Below are 16,552 nucleotides of genomic sequence, written 5' to 3'. Positions count from 1 at the left end.
GAAAAAAAAAAATTACTTGAAACCGCTGCAAACGCCAGAACTGTAGGTGGCGACATTTTGCCCATCTTTCGTTGGGTAAGCCGCCATAAAACTAAAAGAAAAAGTTTTGTTTCAAGCAGCGCAAAGCATGCTGGTCTGCAGTTCTACGCCCAAAAATGGCAGCGCAAGTGAAAAGTTTGGGCTGTTTTGTCCGAGTTTGTTTTAATAGTAGAGTTTTTCTTCAGCAACCGTGTCTTTACTGAACCGGGCTGCTTTTCACATTGGTGGCACAGCGGAGTTTCGTGCCATGGTTGTTGAATAATGTAAAAACAACAACAACAAAGTATTAGGATGGCGTCTTGCTATCCGCTGAAAAAGCGGGCATCGCTTTATCAATGCTAGCCTAGCAGGCTAACTGCTAACAGTAGTTAGCTTTTAGAAGTGTGAGCTTTAGTAGTTATGTTTTTGTTTTGACATGTTCTTCGTGCTGACCTGAATATGACGAAGAGGAGCCGTGCGCAGAAATGGACGATGATGTGAAAAAAGTGAAGAAGGTAAGTGGAAATAAAACTTCAGCATCTTGAAGTAGCCGGATTAGCCTGCAGTCGGGATCATAAGTATTTGGACAGTGACACGCTTCTTCCCCCCAAATATTTTTTTTCTTCTGTGCACCATTCTAGTTGAGTTAACATGAAGAGATCACTATTTTCTTGTAGTGTAGACTTTTAGCTGTAATTTACTGGGTTTAACAGAAATGTCACATTAACCAGAGTTATAGCTATTTTTATCCAAGGTTCCTCAATTTTCAGAGCCCACTAGCAGTCGAACGCACGAAATTTAATTATTACTCATGGTAGTACAAATCAACTCTTTTGCAAACTGTTTTGTTGAGACAAATACATGAACATTACCAAGTCACCAAATGTCTTGGACTTCATTTTGGAGGTGGGCGGATCGATCCTAATATTGATAATATTGATACCAACGCTGGTATTGATATTGAACGATGCTCATGTAAAAAGGTCGATACTCAAGCTTTTTTTCTCTCCCGCACGCACTGACTGCTGCGCACGCAGATTCATCAAAGTCTAAGACAAAGTCTGTAAGAGCAGCGCTGCGCTGTGTCACAACACGGAGCAGCGCACCCTTGTATTGTGGTTTGTCAGCCCTCTACCTCAGGAGATTTTGTTTTAAGTTATTTTTTTTTTAAACAAAAATGTTGATTGTGATAAAGTATTTTGTCACGTACAATGTTTGGTGAAATTCTATCCTCGGTCTTTTGGATCCTTTGGATCTATGAAGCTTAAATATGAAAAAGTATCGGTATCGATATCGGCGATACTGGGCCTGTATTTACTTGGTATCGGATCAATACCAAAATTCCCGGTATCGCCCACTTCTACTTCATTTACATTGATCATTGAGACATGAATAGTAGGGCAGACCGGGGTAATTCCATAACCAGATTTATTTTCTCCTCGTCATGGGTCTTTAGGATTGGAGGAGAGAAAGCTATATTTCAGGTATATTTTATAACAAGGCTTCTGATTGGTTGTTGACATTGAACCTGTCTGGCCAAAAATATGGCAGTTGAGCAGACAACAAAAAACAATCTATATTTTTAGGGTCCAAAACTACAGCATCCAAGCTTTCATTTTGGTAAGTATGTTTTATAAACTCTCAAATAATTGTATAGAATTGATGTGTTTTCAATATAAAGGATCCAATAACGTAAAAATAGATATATCTTGACCTGCAGACTCAGTTGTAAAATGATTTGACATATTCTCAACATTGTGAATGGGTAAATCCATACCCCTGGGTGTGTTGTTAGGAAACACTTAATTTCTTAGGAATACATTAATTGATATGGGATTACTCACACATATATTTAATGATTGAAAAAATTTGATTTTTGTCTTTTTAAATTATATATTTTTTCTGTCTTTCCAGCAAAAATGGTGCGTTTTGATATTCTATTGGAATGTGAAACTCAAATGGGTTTAGCAAGTTGTTGTTTCCTTAAAATTTATATTTCAAGATTGACTAAAAGATATATGACTGAATTTCTGACATTGTTGAATGTTTTACTGTTAACGTTAATGGGGTATGGAATTGCCCCGTTCCAAATTTTATTGAGATTTTTGTAATTTTAATGAATAAATAGTATGTGCATGTGCAAAGGTGTAGTTCATTTATGTTTTTGTTTAGTATGTATTGTTTGTTTGTTAGAATGACTTTGAATTGATTCTGTTTCTACATGGTTAAAATATTGTAATTTATAGAAGTAGGGTATGGAATTACCCCAGTCTGCCCTATGGTAAATCTGTCTGGAATAGTAGTTTTCACAAACTAGCTACAAGAAGGATACTAGTGAGGGAAGCCAAAAGAGAACTCTGAAGGAGCTATTGGCTTCTGGCATAAAATGGAGTTGATCATTTGGGGCTTCTACTGAGGAACATCCTCTGTGCCACTCCACTGTGAAGCTGTATAACTGGTGATACAAAAGACAAAATCCTTAATGCCCTCAGTCATTATAAGTGGCTTCCCTCATTTGTTGTTTTCTTGCACTATGACAATATTTGAGAACTGCCTTGTCCAGACAGACTTACCCTACAGTACCACAATGTTTGTATTATCGACATAAATGAAGTCCATGAGAATATTCAACAATTTGGACATGCTCACATATCTTTCCTCTGACCTGTCTAAAAGAAACTGGTTGAAACAGTGATGACTTATATGAACAAGTGGTTTGTCCAATTACTTGTGGCCCCTGAAAATGAAGGGACTGTTTAAAATGGCTACTGTTCAAAAGTACTTATAGATCTGACAGTTATTCACCTTGTAGCAGTATTTCCACCTAGCTTTAAACAAAATTATTACTAATTTTAGGAGTGCCACTTTGTTAGTGCTCTTGCTCCTGAAACAGAGGGTTCCCCTTTTAAAACCACCTGTACCTGTTCTCCATCTAATGTTGCGTTGCATCAGGAAGGGTATCCTGGCATAAAACCCGTCAAGTCAGAGATCCACATCAGATCTGCTGTGTCGGCCCCCAGCATAAAAAGAGAAGCCAAAAGAAAGATTGCTGTCAGTCAGATGGGAAAAGACATAATTCACTAAAAGTTAATTTTGAATACTTTTTAAACGGCGTCATAAAGCTGCAGTTGAATTTTTGTGATAACAAAACCTTATTTGCGTTGTGCTGTTTCTGGTGGGAAAGGGTTTATTTGATGACTTTAAAAATATATTATTAATATATTGTATGTCAATTAATCTTTACAGCTAAAATATTACTTAAAGAAGTAGGCAGCGCGATTTGGGATGGGTGGAGTGATACTGCAATACTTGCAGTTTCTGTTTGTTCCACTTGGTGGCGGTGGTGAACAGCACTTTGCCTACTCAGCATTGTACACAAAAGTGGACTAGTACTTTTCTGACTGCACAGTATTCAGTTAATTAGCTGTAGCTCACAATATTTTCAGCTGATGAAATCAGTTTTATTTTTTTATAAGACATTATTAAATGTCTAAATTATAGTGAAATTATAATTATCCTGCAAATAAAAAATTATTTCAAAGCTTGATTGTCCTTCAGTGTGCACAGTTCATTCACAGAGATGCAGTTATATTAGCTGTCATTACAACTCACTGTATTACTGTATTATGCATGGCATAAAACATCCACATAAAACGGCATATGACTGACATATCAGCCACCATGTGACTTGTATGTTTTAAAAAAAAGTTGCCATTTCAGGCCTTTTTTTTTATTATCATTATGCATACATAAAACAAAATGTGTCCTCTGCATTTAGCCCTTCCGAATTACAGTTACATAATCCAACCACTAGGAACAGTGGTCAGCCACAGTCCGGCAGCCTGGGACTAACTCCAGATGGAGAGATGGTGCTTGGGTCAGGGGGAGAGAAAGGAGCAGACCCTAAATTTGCATGTTTTCGATTGAGGGAGGAAACCCAGGCAGACACGGGGAGAACATGCACACTCCACACAGAAAGGACCAGGCAGGAAGTGACTCCAGGACCTTCTTACTGTGAGGCAACAGTGCTAACACATCCCGCCAAACAAGATTCTTGTCAGTTTTGCCAGCAAAAGATACACTTTGTTGGATGTTTTCTTTTGTAAACTCACTCACCTATTCATCAGGATATCCACTCGGGTTCACCTGGAGTCACTCTGATCTCACATATCACCAGGAAGAGCAATAAAATGTTAATGAGCTCATGTTCTCACAGAGTCCAGGTGCTGTGCAGTGTAAAACGATACACTGGCTGACCGCATGTTGTGCTCTTTAACTGGACATCATGTCGGAATTAATAAGAAGGGTGCAAGACTCTGAAACTGTTTTGACTTTTTGTTGCAAAGTTATTACTATATTTTGTTTTGTGTGGCTCAGGAATATTGTAATGATGATACAGAGATCACACAGTTTGGCATATTTTGGGTTTGATGCAGTTTGAATGGGTGGGGCTGTACAGTCTTTGCACGAGATTGTCATAAACTATGGTGTGGTTCCTGTTCAAAGGATTTTGGGTCTTGCATACATCATGCTGCTGGCATTGTGGTTAACCCTGGCTTGTAACTGCATGATTTACTGTGCTGTTTCAAAACGATTTGAGTATTCGTAATTAAAAAAAAGTCAGTCATAACAGTATTATTTCCTTTGTGACCGACAGCAGCTGAGGGGCGAGGGCGAAAGTGATTCGCATCACATACGCCTCAAAGGACAGGTGCAGCAGATCTCAAAGCAACAGAAGACACTTTTTAAGGGTTTCTGTACGCAGAGTGCGAGTTAATGCGTCATCACAGGAAGGCTGTGGTTGGTCTCCTTCCTGTTCATGTGCCTCAGTATTGAGACAGTGATGTTTTCCTTCCTCTGTGGGGTCACACTCTTTCACACAGTTGTCCAGCTGCTGTAGGTCTCTCACCAGTTAGCAGCTGTCACTGTGAGACTGGAGGCAACAGGTGATAAGTGTAGACAGTGTGAGGGGAGCAGCATCTTTCAACGAAGGCAGTTGTTTCAGTATGAGGGCTCATGGAGAATGAGGTAGGCTTTTTGTGTCTGCAACAGTGTTTTTGGTTTTACGAGGGATTATTCAAACTGTCAGGTTTGTTTTTTTATAAAAAAAAAAGTTATAAGAGGAGGCTTTAAAAATTGAATATAGTCTAATTAGTGCTTAAACATTACATAATAGGGTCAGTTTACCAATTAATGCTCATAACTTTGAAAATTATCTGGTGCACGTGTTGCACAGTTCCACACAAATATATGATTTGGCCAAGGATGCAGAACAGTGTTTATTTTTGGACAGAGGTTTGGATTCTTGCTCGAGTGCAAAGTCTTTTAATTTTTTATTGATTTATTTTTCTGTTTTTGTTCATTTCACATTATTTGTTTAAATGTGCAAAATGCTCCTGAAAGCTTTTAAGAGGAAGTGATAATAGGTTGGTGTGTGTGCTTGTACACAGATGGACTGAGAGAAATATTTTTCAGAATGATTGGTTAAAGTAAGGAAGCTCCTACAAATTATTTAAAAATGAATAAATTAATGCTCAACAGAAAATAGTAAAGGAAAATATTAACATTAAGGCTTCTTGAGTGTTCTACTTGCATTTGATAATAATGGCTTTGTTTGCAAGAACTTTTTTTTTTTTTTGGCCAGAGGAATTAATCCATAAGACTCAGTAGGTCAGCTGATACAAAAATCTACCTTTCACTCAAAATGGCAGCAAAATAATGCCAACATCTTCTCCTTCTTCTTTCCCCATCATCTGTACACCTTCCCATTTTTGGATGAAGCCATGACAACACAAGTATCGACTGTTGCTTCCGACCTGAATTTCCACTTTGACGAGTACTTTCCCATCATTTTTCTCAACCCTGTTTTTGTTTGGATCCACCAGCCAGGGATCGTGTCTCCATTCAAGCGAGTCTTTGTGAAAGGAGAGAAGGGGAGGGACAAGAAAGCCCAGGAGAAGGCAACTGAACGCCGGGCCCTCCACACCTTCTCTCTGTCTCAGCCCGATCACCGCATTGACCCTGACATCCTGCTTAACGACTACATTGAGAAGGAAGTCAAAGTGAGTACGACAGGCAGAGACACGGTGCCTACAGTATAACTATTTGGACATGTTTTTGTTTTGACAACAAATCACATTATTAGTGGTGCGGATAACAGAATATTTAGAGGGGAATCCTGCAAATGATGATAAAAGCATCAAATTCGTCAGAAATACTCCTCAGACACTCCTCTTTTGGAAAAAAAAAAAAGATTGGCCACTTGACTTTTCAGTCGGTGATCAGGTAGGGGTCAATTGAAGAATTACAGAGGTCAAAATTAAAAGATACTCCAATCATATTGAAAAATATTCCACATTATTTGACTGATCATAAAGATTCCAAAAGGTGTAGTTTAGACTATCTGTGACTGAATTCTATGGAGTTACGGGATAAAAACAGCAAGAATGGTGACAAAGGTCAGTGTCATTTTGTACAGGGGTCAAAAGTTAAAGTTGCTCCAATTGTGGTAAAAAGTGATGCAAATTACTAGTTAACACGGTTTTAAAAAGGAATAGTTTGGACCATGTATCATCCTTACTTATCACGTTACGGGGTAACATATGTCACATGTCATAGAATCCAATAGATGTTGACCTTGTTTGACCTTTACTTTGGAGACCAAGCATTCAACACTGTCAAAACTATTCCATTTATTAATCCTATTAGCTCAACCAATAATTTGCATCACTTTTTACCAAAACTGGAGCAACTTTAACTTTTGATCCCTGTACAGAATGACACTGACCTTTGACACCATTCTTGCTGTTTTTATCCAGTAACTCCATAGTGCTCAGTCACAGATAGTCCAAACTATATCTTTTTGGAATCTTTATCAGGCAAATAATGTGGAATATTTTTCAATATGATTGGAGCATCTTTTAATTTTGACCTCTGTGTAATTCTTCAATTGACCCCTACCTGACTACCGATTGAAAAGTCAAGTGGCAAATCGTTTTTGTTTTTTTTTTTCTCAAAAGAGGAGCGTCTAAGGAGTATTTCTGCCAAATTTGATGCTTTTATCACCATTTGCATGATTGTTTCAGTTATCTGCTGCACTATATAGGGGAGGTGATGGTCTAGTGGCTAAAGTGTTGGGCTTGAGTCCAGAAGATCATGGGTTCAAATCCCCACCTGACTGGGCAAGGCCCTTGGGCAAGGCCTTTAATCCCCTATTGCTCCCGGTGTGTAGTGAGCGCCTTGTATGGCAGCACCCTGACATCGGGGTGAATGTGAGGCATAATTGTAAAGCGCTTTGAGCGTCTGATTCAGATGGAAAAGCGCTATATAAATGCAGTCCATTTACCATTTATATGACAAAAACAATGAAAATGACTGAAAATGCTGTTAGAATAGTAACACCTTCTATAATGAAAATACTTTTCAAATTTTTTTTTTTTTTATATAGAAGCAATCAAATTCAGTAGTAAGTGATTGTCAGTACATACGATTTTATTGGGGATATTGGTTCATGCTAGCTAAGCAGTCTGGTGTTATTTTCTGAGACGGTTGAGTGTGTTACGGAGAGGATAATTTCACACGTCAAGCTTGAAGTTGTCACATGTAAAATGATTCTCCATGTCGCGGCTTATGGGACCTCAAAAACCAAGCAACTGGAATGATGTCATGTTAACATGCAGCCAGCCACAGTTTGTCTTTGGGTCTTTATCGGGTAATCAGACAAATGGAATGCCGGGTGAAGTTTAGTCTAGATGTCATGAAACAATGGCAATATGGAAAAGTTTTCTTCTTGTGTATTTAAAATGTGGTGATTCTATGAAGAAATCAGACGGTGATTTTTTTTTTTATTTTTTTTTTTGTACAGTGGATTATTGTTCAGATCATAGTTGTACAGTTTGTGATTATTATTAGTATTCACCCCCACCCTCTACTTTTATCCAGTATTTGGGGCAGCTGACATCAGTTCCAGGATACTTGAACCCATCCAGTCGGACAGAAGTCCTGCAGCTCATTGACAATGCGAGGGTGAGTATCTGGAAAATGAAGATTGAGGCAGCCTGTCTTCACATAATTATCATGTTAAATATCATTTAGACACAGTGAGATTGAAGTTGCAGCAGTTGTACTTATGATGTAGCTTTTTAAAATTCACAGCACATCTCGTGGGAGATGCCAGGCAACAATATGTTATAAAATGTAGCATTTTGGATGGGAAAGACCCGTGCAGGCTACATGGTTCTTTGATGAGGTGTGGCAGCACAGCCTGGGTGCTGTTCTGTCTGGAAAAAATGTCAGATTTGTCATCTTCCAACCTGTGGAACTATTTGATTTGCATACACTGGTATAATGCAGAGGCTGAAATAAATGCCAACAAGTTTGGCGACAGCTGATGTAGACATGGATGACATATTTAGGCTTGTGGAAGAGACAAGAAAGTCTTTCCCTTGTCAAGTTTAATGAAAGTGCAAGTGTCAGGATTTAAGGGAGAGAAAAATGGTAAAAACATATCCCGTAAGTCGGAAAATAGTTTAAAATGTGTGTTTTTTATTTATGGTGAAGTCGTTTGTCAGATTTGTGAGTGGTGAGGGGGTTGCTGCGTTCGCGTGGATGATTACACTCAGTATTTTTTTTTGTATTTGTCTGTCAGAAGTCTCATCAGCTGGCTGGCCAGCTGACATCAGAGCAGGACGCAGTGGTGAGCTTGTCCGCGTACAACATCAAGCTTGTCTGGCGCGACGGCGAGGACATCATCCTCAGAGTGCCCATCCACGACATCGCTGCCGTCTCTTACATCAGGGACGACTCGTTACACCTCGTGGTGATTAAAACAGGTACTCCGTGTCTCCCCTCTGGCTGGGGAAAAAAAAAAAATCATACTCAAGATGATTTTATAACTCATGCTGCACCCTTTAGATGAACATTTGAAGTAGAATCAGTGAAGACTGTTTTGTGGTTTTCAGCCCAGGAGTCCAGAGGCTCTCCCTGTCCCAGCTCGTGTCCTGATCTCAACAAGTCTCAGACCCTCAGCTCGCTATCGGAAAGCGGAGCCATGCTTGTTGAAGTCTGCTGTCTGCTTGTGCTGGCTGTTGACAATAAGGTGCCTTTTTATTCATGCAAATTGCAACACGCATAAATAATCTTGCTAACGTCAGCGATACATAAAGTACTTGTCTGTTAAATTAGTCAGTGATTTTTACACTTTATGCAGAAAACTCTGCAGTTCATCACTTTTTTTCTCTCTTTCAGGCAGCAGCAGAGGAGTTGTGTTTGTTGCTCAGCCAGGTCTTTCAGATAGTTTACACAGAGTCCACCATCGACTTTTTGGACAGAGCCATTTTTGATGGTGCGACGACACCCACCAGACACCTGTCTTTATACAGTGGTAAGCAAGACATCACCGTCTGTGTCCAAAGGGAAACAAGCACTTTTTTCTGCCTAAGCATTTTACAAGTCACCTGTAAATTTAACAAAGAAAATAATTCAAATTTTTCAGATGATTCCTCAAGCAAAGTGGACGTTAAGGAGGCTTTTGAAGCGGAAGCCAGCACATTGTAAGTGCAACGAATCCCACCTTCCTTCTTCTTTCCATTAGGATTTGACATACTGGGAAGTAAGTTGTTTGTTCTGCTGCTCACTGTGTTGTAAAACTGTTGTTTTCTTTAAGTCCCTTCCAGGTTTCCGTGGAGACAGAACGAAACTCTCCACCCACGTCCTCACCAACATCACCTCAGACAAAGACGGCAAGTGAAGGAGAGCTCAGCACCACAGCTGCAGAGTTACTGCAGGACTACATGACCACAGTACGCACACTTCTTCTCGCATACAGTTTGCAGAATTCACTCGCTCTCAACAGACGAGGCTTTGCCAATAGATTTTGCTTCAGGCTGTGTTGATTTTTTTTTTTTTTTTTTTTTTTCTTTTCTTAGTTGCAGACAAAGTTGTCGTCCCAGGAGATCCAGCAGTTTGCTGCTCTGCTCCACGAATACCGTAACGGTTCCTCCATTCACGAGTTCTGCATTAACCTGCGACAGCTCTATGGGGACAGCAGGAAGTTCCTCCTCCTCGGTAAGACTCGTCATACCGCTTGAGGCCTGGAAATATTTTACTGCACCATTAAAACCGACGGAATATATTCTCAGGCTGCTGGCTTTAAAATAAGTAAATACAACTAAAGTTTAATTGCTGTTGACTCGCTGAGACAGAGACAGTATAATAATGTTCTATGGCATTACTGATGGATGCGTTTCGTTTTTTTGCCCCCCTCATTTTGCCCCCCCCCCCCCCCCCCCCCCCCCCCCCCCCCGCAGGCCTGCGTCCGTTCATACCAGAGAAGGACAGCCAGCACTTTGAGAATTTCCTCGAGACCATCGGCGTCAAAGATGGCCGAGGAATAATCACAGACAGCTTTGGCCGCTACCGGCGTACGGCGAGCTCCGCCTCCGATTCCACCACTAACGGCAACGGAGCAGCTGGGGGAAGCGGCGACAGCGGGGCCTCAGACGAGGGCCGGGAGCCCTCCGAAGGGGACGAGTGGGACCGTATGATCTCCGATATCAGCAATGATATTGAAGCTTTGGGCTGCAGCATGGACCAGGATGGAGTGACACCCTGACACAGGGATGCTAAAGATTCCCGCCTCCAGGCAAGTGCTGGTCAGATTAGATGAAGGTGGTCTTTAGCACGGACCAAAAACATTGTGTGAATAATTGTTTTTTTTCCCCTGTTTATTTGTAAAGAAGATGCTTAGCAGTTTCCACTCACTCAAGGAAAACCTCAACATTTTTACCACCGAAACATGAAGTCAACAGATGCACTTCCGGTGAGCCTGCGGATGATGTGCAGCCACTGGTGTCACAGCTGCATTTCAGAGGAATTCTTAACCTCATATTTTTTTAAGGACTGTTTGGTTTTGTGTTCTATTATTGGCAGTATCTGCCACAGCTGTCAGCAATGTAGCGAAAGTCTCCAGAGTCTGTGAGAATATTTCATTTCCCTCAAAGGGTTCTGGGGTGACAGACCCTCAGACAGGACTGTGTAGAAATACTACTTCATGCTGTTTTTATTTTTTATAGGTCTGTCAGCTTCATCCAGCAGGAAAAATTAAGGTCTGTATTTACGTCATTTTTGTGTTGCTCTTGTGTTGTTGGCTCGATGTAAACTAGTTTTTGACTCGTGCACCGCCTTGTTTTACACTATCGTATTGTTATCAGTGTTTATTCCTTTATAGTTTTGCCCAATTCAAACTGACAGAATGCTGTAAGCCATTAAAATCTTTTTTTTTTTTTTTTAAATCAGTCTGAGTGAGGAGTGCATGTGACAAAGCCACTTTCTATATGGCTGATGCAAGTCTGATTTTTCTTTTTTATTTTCTATTTTTGATAGCTGTCATCTTGCATCTTTCGTTACATTTGTCGTGTGCCTTTTAACGGCAGCACTGCTGCCAAGCTAGTCATCTGTTTCACACAGGAATGGACTTATCAACTGTAACAGCAGTTGTTGAGCAAAACATGGTTATTAAATAACAGCCACTTTACTACATTTTTTGTCTGTCATTACTGCATTGTGATGTCTACTGAGCAACTTTTCTTCAAGTCACACTCGAGAAATGGCTGTACCGAAACAGTCGAAGAAAAAAAATTGAGAAATTTGATCAGTTTGTTTATCCTGTATTTTATTTTTCCTTGCACTCTCTTCTCAGATAGAATATGCTCATTTTCAACATTATTCCAAAGATTTGTCATGTCTGAGGCATGTCCTCTGTAAAATTCAGTGAGTGGATAGGTATCTTGGAATAATTAGAACGTAACTCACAAAATTAAAGGGGATATAATGCGGATAAACTCACTAAAAGCTGGCTAACTTGATGTACCAGATCAATCCAAAAAGCTTCTTTATTTTGCGTATGCAATATCCTATAGACATGGCTGCCACCTGCTGGATGATTCATGAATAATGGATTAGGAGCAGGTGTGGTTGTAAGAGAGCTGGACCTTTACAGTACAAAAATACACCAAAACCATTACCTGATTAACAGCATTTATATTGTAAAACTCAACACTATCATACCCCCAGAAAAGAAAAATTATCACTTTAGCTGCCAAAAGAAAAAGCAAGGGAAATGGTTGTGTAAGGTACACAGTGAGTGGGGTGTAAGATATTTTTCACAGAAATTAACTTTTTTTTTTCCCGATTGTTTAACGGTGGTATAAACAAAGTGCTAAAACGATTAACGAGTCCACACAACCGCACGGAAAGGATTGCGTATGAATGTAGCTGAATCTGACACAAATTTCTTCTCTCACTCAAATATAAAAAGCTTTATTGGTGTGAAAGTTTAAACAAGTTTTTCCAAGCATTATTTAAATAATGCACACAAAAAGCAAACGGTAATATTTGTAATTAAAAATAGATCAAATATAGTTAACATCAAAAATTGAAACAAACTGCTTATGTGGATTTGAAGCTTGTTTTTCCAGTATTTAATTTTTTTGTATTTTCCTGTGGTATGGAAACATGGAATACTTCAGGTGTATATAATTCTGATTTTAAATGGGATTTGGAGCAACAGCTAACTTTTCCCTTCATACAAATCCAATTTTTTTTTTTGCTGTAGGTAACAGTTGCAACATTTGTCTGGCGTATGTTGTGCTAAGCCACGCCCACTCACACAAGTCACAGAGTGGGCACAAGTCACGTTGTGGCGCCCCCTAACATTGGCAGCTGAAAAAAGTCAGTTTGATGTGCAACAAGTCATCCTGTTTTTATTTTGACTCTCACAAGCCAAAAATAAGATCAGGAGTTGAAAGGTTGTAATCTGATTACCCTCCTCCTCTGGGCGATCATGTGCTCGGATGCCCCTAAGCCGCTGTGGAACTTCAGCCTGAGTTTCATCAAAGCAATGAAGCCTGATGTTTCTGAATGTCATCACAGTTGGGGATTAGTTCCATCTGAAGGGAAAGAAACTGACAGTGCGGCTCAGGCGGGTACATTCCTTTCTGTAAAGGAATGTTTCACTTCCTGTACATGTGTACTTTAAAATAATTTCCGTTTTAAAGTAATTTATGTGAGCATGTTTCATCCTTTTCAGGACTTGATTTGGGGGTGGATGAATCTACGCTTCCTGCTGTGGTGTAGGAACATTATATCTCAGCTCAAATAGCTTTACAGGCCCGAGACACTTTCTTCCATTACAAAAGCGTGACATCACTGGAAGATCGACATGCAAACACACATGCTTTGTTTTCACACTGACATCCATACCCGTTGAACCAATATTGTGTTGTTAGGTACACGAAAGGGTAAATGAAAGTTTTTAATGTTTCCTGTGTAGTCTGGTTGTCCTAATTGGCCTTAATCTGATTTTTAGTGGGAACAGTGACTTCTTTCATGCATGTAATTAGTTCATAGAGCAGGTGGTTCATCCCGTGCTGTGTGTAGAGAAGTTGCCAGTTGTCTACAGCTGGAGATTCAGATGTAATTACTTTGACGAAAGACGTATGTTGGTCTGAGCGTGCAGCCAATCTCACTCGTTATGCACACTGTAAAATGTGAATGAGTCCATCCCCTCCAGTTTAACACGATACATGCCATCACCTCTGTACATCAATAAATTACCCGACTTGGACCTAATTGTCTTGAGTCCCAAGGCATCCTCATCTGTGGCAGTCAAGTGGAGTGCGGCCGTCTACCTGTTCTCCAACCGTTGAGGTCCACAACGCTGAAACACCTGTGTCTTGATCATGCACAGAGAAAGTCATCACATGGTCAAAATATAGCTGAGATGTCCTCAAAATGCAAGCAATGCCTCATCTTTGTCTCCATAAGTAACCTCTCATTTGACAAGGTCATTCCAGTGGTACCCATTGATCTTCTGAAGAGACCTTATATCAAAGACATCCAGTTGTCACCGTAAGACAGGAAGCACCAGGACCCTAAGGACTTGGACCTTCATACCCCTGCAAAGATATCATCAGCGAGCACCTCTGTACAGCAATCTCATGCCTTCATAAGCGCTAGCATCTCTTGTTGCCAAAGGCCAAGTACTCGGCGACATGAACGTAACTTCCAACATAAGTGGGGCTCTTAAAGTTCAGCACATAGATGCACTTCTGATGGTCATGTCTGGGAAGTCATTGAAAGCCTGGATCGTATCCTTGATCAGGAGACTCACAAACACTGATTCAGCACTTATCTTCTCAAGTTTTGGAATTAGGGCATTGACTGATTTTGCAAAGATTGTGGCATCCATGGATTTAAGGTACTCGAGGAAAACAGATTAGAAACAAGTTTAAAAATCAAAAGTAACTTCTACTTACACAGTATCCCATTGAACTTGCTGCCACCTGCTGGATGAATGATTAAAATTAGGAGCAGGTGTCGTAATTACATATACGTTGAAAGATTATTGGTTTCCATCTGTTCAACGCCTTCTCATTATGGTGGCCGCTGCATTTTGTAGACTTAGAGGACAACATTTTTAATTTTGGTGTGGCTTAAAGAACTGACTTGGACTCTTGGCAACATGTTTTTGATCTATTTCTCCAATGCTGGCAGACTGGTTGAGATGAAACCTGGAGTTTCTGTGCCATCCCATCTGTTCCTGGAACACAAAGTGGAGTTCATCACTCGCTGTGGGTGTCAAGAGAAAAATGTTCTCTGTGAAACATTTTCTTCATGAAAACAAAAGACGGAATAAAGATGTGAGTAGACAAAATGTCAATGTGGCCTGGCCTTCGTGGTTCTGTTATGCAGATTAAAAGGTTTAGGTGTGAAATACAGCTTCCGTTGGCAGCCATTTCTAATTGGTTACACAAAAGATTGTCAAGATGGTATTGTTTAAGGGTTAAACAATAACATATGGTTATTATGGGGTTTTGGGGGGGTTGTTGGTTCTAACCACCCAAAAAAAACTAGACGGGCATATGACATCAGTGGGTTGTGCCTCAGGACCCCAGGAATCAACTGTGGGCAATAACACAACCATCTCAGCAGAAGCAGACTAATACAACAGTTAGTGAGCTTGTTTTGTGTTGTAAAAATGAATATTCAATCATCATCTGCTGGAAAACGAGTGCCATGGCTTCTCTGGCACCTGATCAGCCAAAAGGAGTCGTCTTTCAGCCACGATAAACCAACACAAAGCCGGAGCTCATGCATTAAAAAAAAAAAAAAAACGCAGCTCAGCAAAGTTATTCACGAGGTGCACCTCAGGCTCAAAGATGGGAATTCTGTCAGTAAATCACAGGTTCAACTCACCCCAGACACTCTGAGAGCATGACTAACCGATAAAGTATCTTTATTCAAAGATAAAACATTGAACGACAAACATTTACAGTCAGTACTTTTAAACAAACAACCAGGAACAACAATCCCCTTTTGGGAATCGTGGTTTACCAAACCAGTTTTGAGGTATGTTCTCTTCCGTCAATCTGTAGATCCAGTTTTCACAAAGTTATCTTCTTGGCAGATGACACTGTGCTTCATTCCTAAGGGGAAAACTGCAAGCAGAAACAAAAGTCTAAAGTATTCTACTGGTACAGAAATACTCGTTACTCAAAAGCCCCAACGGACGCCTACGCCATTTGTGACTTTCCTTTCAGCAGTTTTCCCATTGTGACAAATTACATGTTCAAGTAATTCTTCAAAGGTAAAATAAACGTTTGTCCAACCCCCGTCTCCACTTGTTTAGAAGATGCGTTTGGATTAACCCCGGCTAATGACACATCCCATTATAACTGTCAACGTAATAATAAGGGCGGTAACGGCAGCCGTATAATCATGTCGTTAAGAACTAGAAGAGATATATCTCAGTGTTTATCCACCAATATGCTGTGTTTTCATTTCAAACAGACAATGACATCTTAAGTGGTACTTACTGGTTGGCGCATAACAAGAGTATTAAAAAAGTACAAAACTCTACAATGTTATTGCCAGTTGAAGTAGAAATCCTTTACACAATGTAAAAAGCTTAATAAAATCAAACCTTTTTGGACTATTTCAATAAATGTTCTGCCATCTAGTCATTTTATTTCTTTAAAAAGTATAGTAGGGTGATTCTTTAACTACAGGCACTATTGGCCTTGTAAATGTAATTTCCACCACACCATTGCCTTACAATATAAAGCGCCTTGGGGCAACTGTTTGTTGTGATTTGGCGCTATATACATGTGCTCTGATGTTACTGTTTATCTCCATAGAAACTACCCACACACAATCTTTCATACTAACTTTTTAAAGGGACATTATTGTTGTGGTGGAAATTACGGCAATAGTGTGGGACAACTACATTTCGTTTAAAAAAATCACAACAGTTGTATGACATTGAATACCCCAATTATGTTCTGATTATTTTACTGCTATTTTATTCAGAGATATTTTAAAACATTAGAAAAAACATTTGTTTACTATTCATTTTTATCATTGAAGATCATAAGTCTGGGTGTGGGACAAGCACAAAACGGCAATATTTGCATATAATGATGCTGAAAAAAGGTGAAAAAGTCATCATAGACTACTAGGACAAATTTCTTAAAAC

At 39.8% G+C, this 16,552-nt stretch overlaps 1 protein-coding gene across 3 annotated transcripts; it reads left to right on the top strand.

Moving 5' to 3' along the window:
* Positions 1 to 133: 133 nt before the first annotated feature.
* Positions 134 to 11,551, top strand: ccm2 (CCM2 scaffold protein). 3 transcript variants are annotated; one of them, XM_034162383.1, is made up of 11 exons: positions 134 to 533; positions 5,904 to 6,080; positions 7,960 to 8,043; positions 8,669 to 8,849; positions 8,979 to 9,115; positions 9,265 to 9,400; positions 9,512 to 9,569; positions 9,683 to 9,818; positions 9,945 to 10,083; positions 10,326 to 10,660; positions 10,755 to 11,551. In XM_034162383.1, the coding sequence occupies exons 1-10, from the start codon at positions 504 to 506 to the stop codon at positions 10,628 to 10,630; spliced, it is 1,383 nt and encodes a 460-aa protein (XP_034018274.1). In that variant the 5' UTR covers positions 134 to 503; the 3' UTR covers positions 10,631 to 10,660; positions 10,755 to 11,551. The 3 variants fall into 3 exon arrangements, with proteins under 3 accessions (XP_034018274.1, XP_034018273.1, XP_034018275.1); XM_034162382.1 differs by having other exon boundaries at positions 135 to 533; positions 8,666 to 8,849; XM_034162384.1 differs by lacking the exon at positions 134 to 533 and adding an exon at positions 4,846 to 5,046 and having other exon boundaries at positions 8,666 to 8,849.
* Positions 11,552 to 16,552: the final 5,001 nt, after the last annotated feature.

The sequence above is a fragment of the Thalassophryne amazonica genome, chromosome 21 (assembly GCF_902500255.1).
Source record: "Thalassophryne amazonica chromosome 21, fThaAma1.1, whole genome shotgun sequence".
Classification (NCBI taxonomy): domain Eukaryota; kingdom Metazoa; phylum Chordata; class Actinopteri; order Batrachoidiformes; family Batrachoididae; genus Thalassophryne; species Thalassophryne amazonica.
The sequence above is the reverse complement of the archived record's forward strand: the minus strand, read 5'-3'. Positions and strand labels throughout refer to the sequence as shown.